The 2874-nt window shown below is 38.2% G+C and overlaps 1 protein-coding gene across 2 annotated transcripts in view; it reads right to left on the reverse strand.

Annotated features, from left to right (window-relative positions):
• Positions 1–2874, reverse strand: part of LOC111869526 (proline-rich protein PRCC) — a 15701-nt gene that overhangs the window by 9916 nt on the left and 2911 nt on the right. For both annotated transcript variants that reach the window (XM_023861123.2, XM_023861124.2), the window contains exon 4: positions 591–1136. In XM_023861123.2, coding sequence (XP_023716891.1) covers positions 591–1136 — 546 coding nt within the window. The remainder of the gene's footprint in view (positions 1–590; positions 1137–2874) is intronic.

The following is a 2874-nucleotide window of genomic DNA, read 5'->3' on the forward strand; positions in this document are numbered from 1 at the left end:
GATCTCTTTTGCATGCTCTTATTTTTTTTTAATGAAAATATCAAAATTAATACAACAGATGCTAGACCAACAGTGTGGAACATAAGAAAAGGCGATGAGAAATAATATTAGCTGAAATATATGTATTTCATGATACAGAGAATACGTGTTATACGCCTCTTCTGAATATAAAAAAATGAAAGTGAAATAATTACAGATCTTATTGATAGAAGATTTTAGAAGAAGTTCATAGCAACATGTGGAAAATAGGATCCTACAAGAAATTACAAAATAACCCTTAAGACAACACCTATTAAAAAGACAGAAGAATGAGTGAGACATACTGGATGATAGGTTCAAGTGGTGACTATGAAGAGTATGACCTTCAGATGAACATACTGCCTCCATCTTCAGGGTTGAAGATTAAGTCAAGCACAAAACCAGGTGTTAAGCTAAGCGCTGTCTGCATATGGCGTGTTCATAGTCAAGAATCCCAAAAGATGAGGCTGTCTCCTAACTAAAGGCATTATAACGCAGAAGACTGTACTCTTCATGAGTGATAGAAATTAATATTCTGAACTGAATATTTTAGTATTAATCATGCAACTTACTGCTTCATCATTCAATTGCAGATTGTCTTGCTGCACTGAAATGTAATCATCACTACTGCCAGGCGTTGTTTGTGTTGTAGGTTCAAATTCATTCTGCCAGTGTTCATAACCTCTGTGTTCACTTGAAGATGAACTACTTGGCCATGGTGATGGATTGAACTCAGAATTGAAGACAAGAGGTGCATCATTTGACTTCAACGCATTTCCTTCATTAGCAGCAATATCAGTTGTATCAGAACCACTGTCTGCCACAACAAAAGTCCCCGTTTTTGTAGTGTTAGCTTGATCTATTGCTTCAACTTTGTGGTCCATTTTCAAGGAGAAAAAATCACCCTCACCATCCGATTCTTCTTCTGAATCTGCGTAACTTATTAAAGATGGTGATGTATTTTTAACTGAGTCATCAATTTCAGATTTCAGTGTGGAAGAAGCAGACATGATGCTTGGTGTTTTCTTTGTCAAAACATGGGGTACCAATTGCCGCTTTGTTTCCTTTATAGACAGATGTTTTGGAGCAGGAAGTAGTGAAAACAGACTGGGAACTTTCTGTAACAGAGAAAATGTTACATACAGGCATGCTAATGATATTAAAAAAATATACAGAATCGATAAATTTGTAAAAAGTTCTGAGTTCAGTGGAGAAATAGAAAACATTAGATAGGAACCTCACATTTTAGGCAGTCATTGTCACGTACTATTGTCAGAGTGATTAACTCAATGATAATGGGTGGGACATATTTATAACATGAAAGCATATAACATTTTTGTAGGCAAATATTATAAATGAAAGTGGATTTAGTAAACTATATTGAGTTAACTCAGAGTAGGGTCCTGAGGTTGGCTTTCTTGATTATGGTGGCATCTTGAGTTTCCATAATAACCAGAATTTTCTTTATCAGATGAATAACTTTGCTCAAGGAGGATTGTGTATCATGGAGTTACATATAACAGAACCACATCGTGTAAAAAAAGAAGTAAATAATATAGATGACTTATTCTTCAAGGTTCAGTTGAAAGCAAAAAGAGTGAATGTGACTGATGATGGAATGTTTGGTGACAATACAACACAGTATAAGTCCATATTATGAACATAAGGATTCTGTATTCCAATCAAAAGCAATTAATTTAAAATAATGTGGCATGTAGATCCGTTACTAGAAAATGCCTGCAACACACGCGGTCAACAGTATAGGAACAGCATTTTCTATGTCCACAGACAGGCTGCTGCTATGCAACACACGCACTGTGACATCACACAACAGTACGTAGCAGTCACCTGATATGTTTCGTGTGCCTGTGGTGACGTCACATAACAGTAGTGGGTAGCAATCACGTGACATTTGTTTATGATGATGTGTTGTCTGTCCCTTGGTTATATGAGTGAGTGTCATAGTTGAGTTAGTTCTTGGAGTGAGCTTTTGGAATTAGTTACAAGCAACAAGAGAGAAATAGCAGCAGCAGAAGCAAGCACATCGGAACCAGGACTACAGAAGAATTCAGGAGGTCAGCCTGTGAGAACGTAAAGTGTGATTAGTAGATTTTATGTGTAATATTTTTAGTGATAGTTTCTATGTTGAGATCTGTTGCTAGGGGATGACTAGTAGAAGACAGAGAATCCTAGTGCATATGCTATGGTGAACTGGAAAGTGTGTATCAGCAGTAGCGTTGCACTGCCTGTATTTAAGCATACCATCCTACATGTGACATTTTGGTGTCAGAAGTGACAATAACATACAATGATATATCAGCATCTTTATTTTTTCTTTTTGCATGTGCAAGAGCAGTGGATTTTCTTCATTACATCTGCTGGGCCATATCCTACAATGTATGGTACATTTTCCAATGCAGTCTCAATCTTTTTATGTATACATCATCCATCATAAAATAAAACAATAGGTTTCTCTGGCTTTTTTTTTATTGCTAGTGGGGTGGGACTGAGTCCCTTGTACTGCGGCCACTTCTGGCCTATTGTACCAGCCCCAGATGATAGGTGAGGGTAATTGTGGAGCAATTGGTGGAATGAAGATTGGCAGGGGAAACCGAAGTACTCGGAGAAAACCTGTCCCAGTGCCACTTTGTCCACCACAAATCCCACTTGACCAGACTCGTGATCGAACCCGGACCGCCGCGGTGGGAAGCCAGCAACTAACCGCTTGAGCTATGGCGCGTACAGCGTTAAATGATTCGATGGCATTGAACAATGGATATGACAGGGTGTGCAATAAAGTGGTTCGGTTCCAGTTTAAGATTCTCTGCATGAACTGTCTTCACTCGCTCGGACGCT

The sequence above is a fragment of the Cryptotermes secundus genome, unplaced genomic scaffold (genome assembly GCF_002891405.2).
Source record: "Cryptotermes secundus unplaced genomic scaffold, Csec_1.0 scaffold139, whole genome shotgun sequence".
In the NCBI taxonomy this organism is placed as follows: domain Eukaryota; kingdom Metazoa; phylum Arthropoda; class Insecta; order Blattodea; family Kalotermitidae; genus Cryptotermes; species Cryptotermes secundus.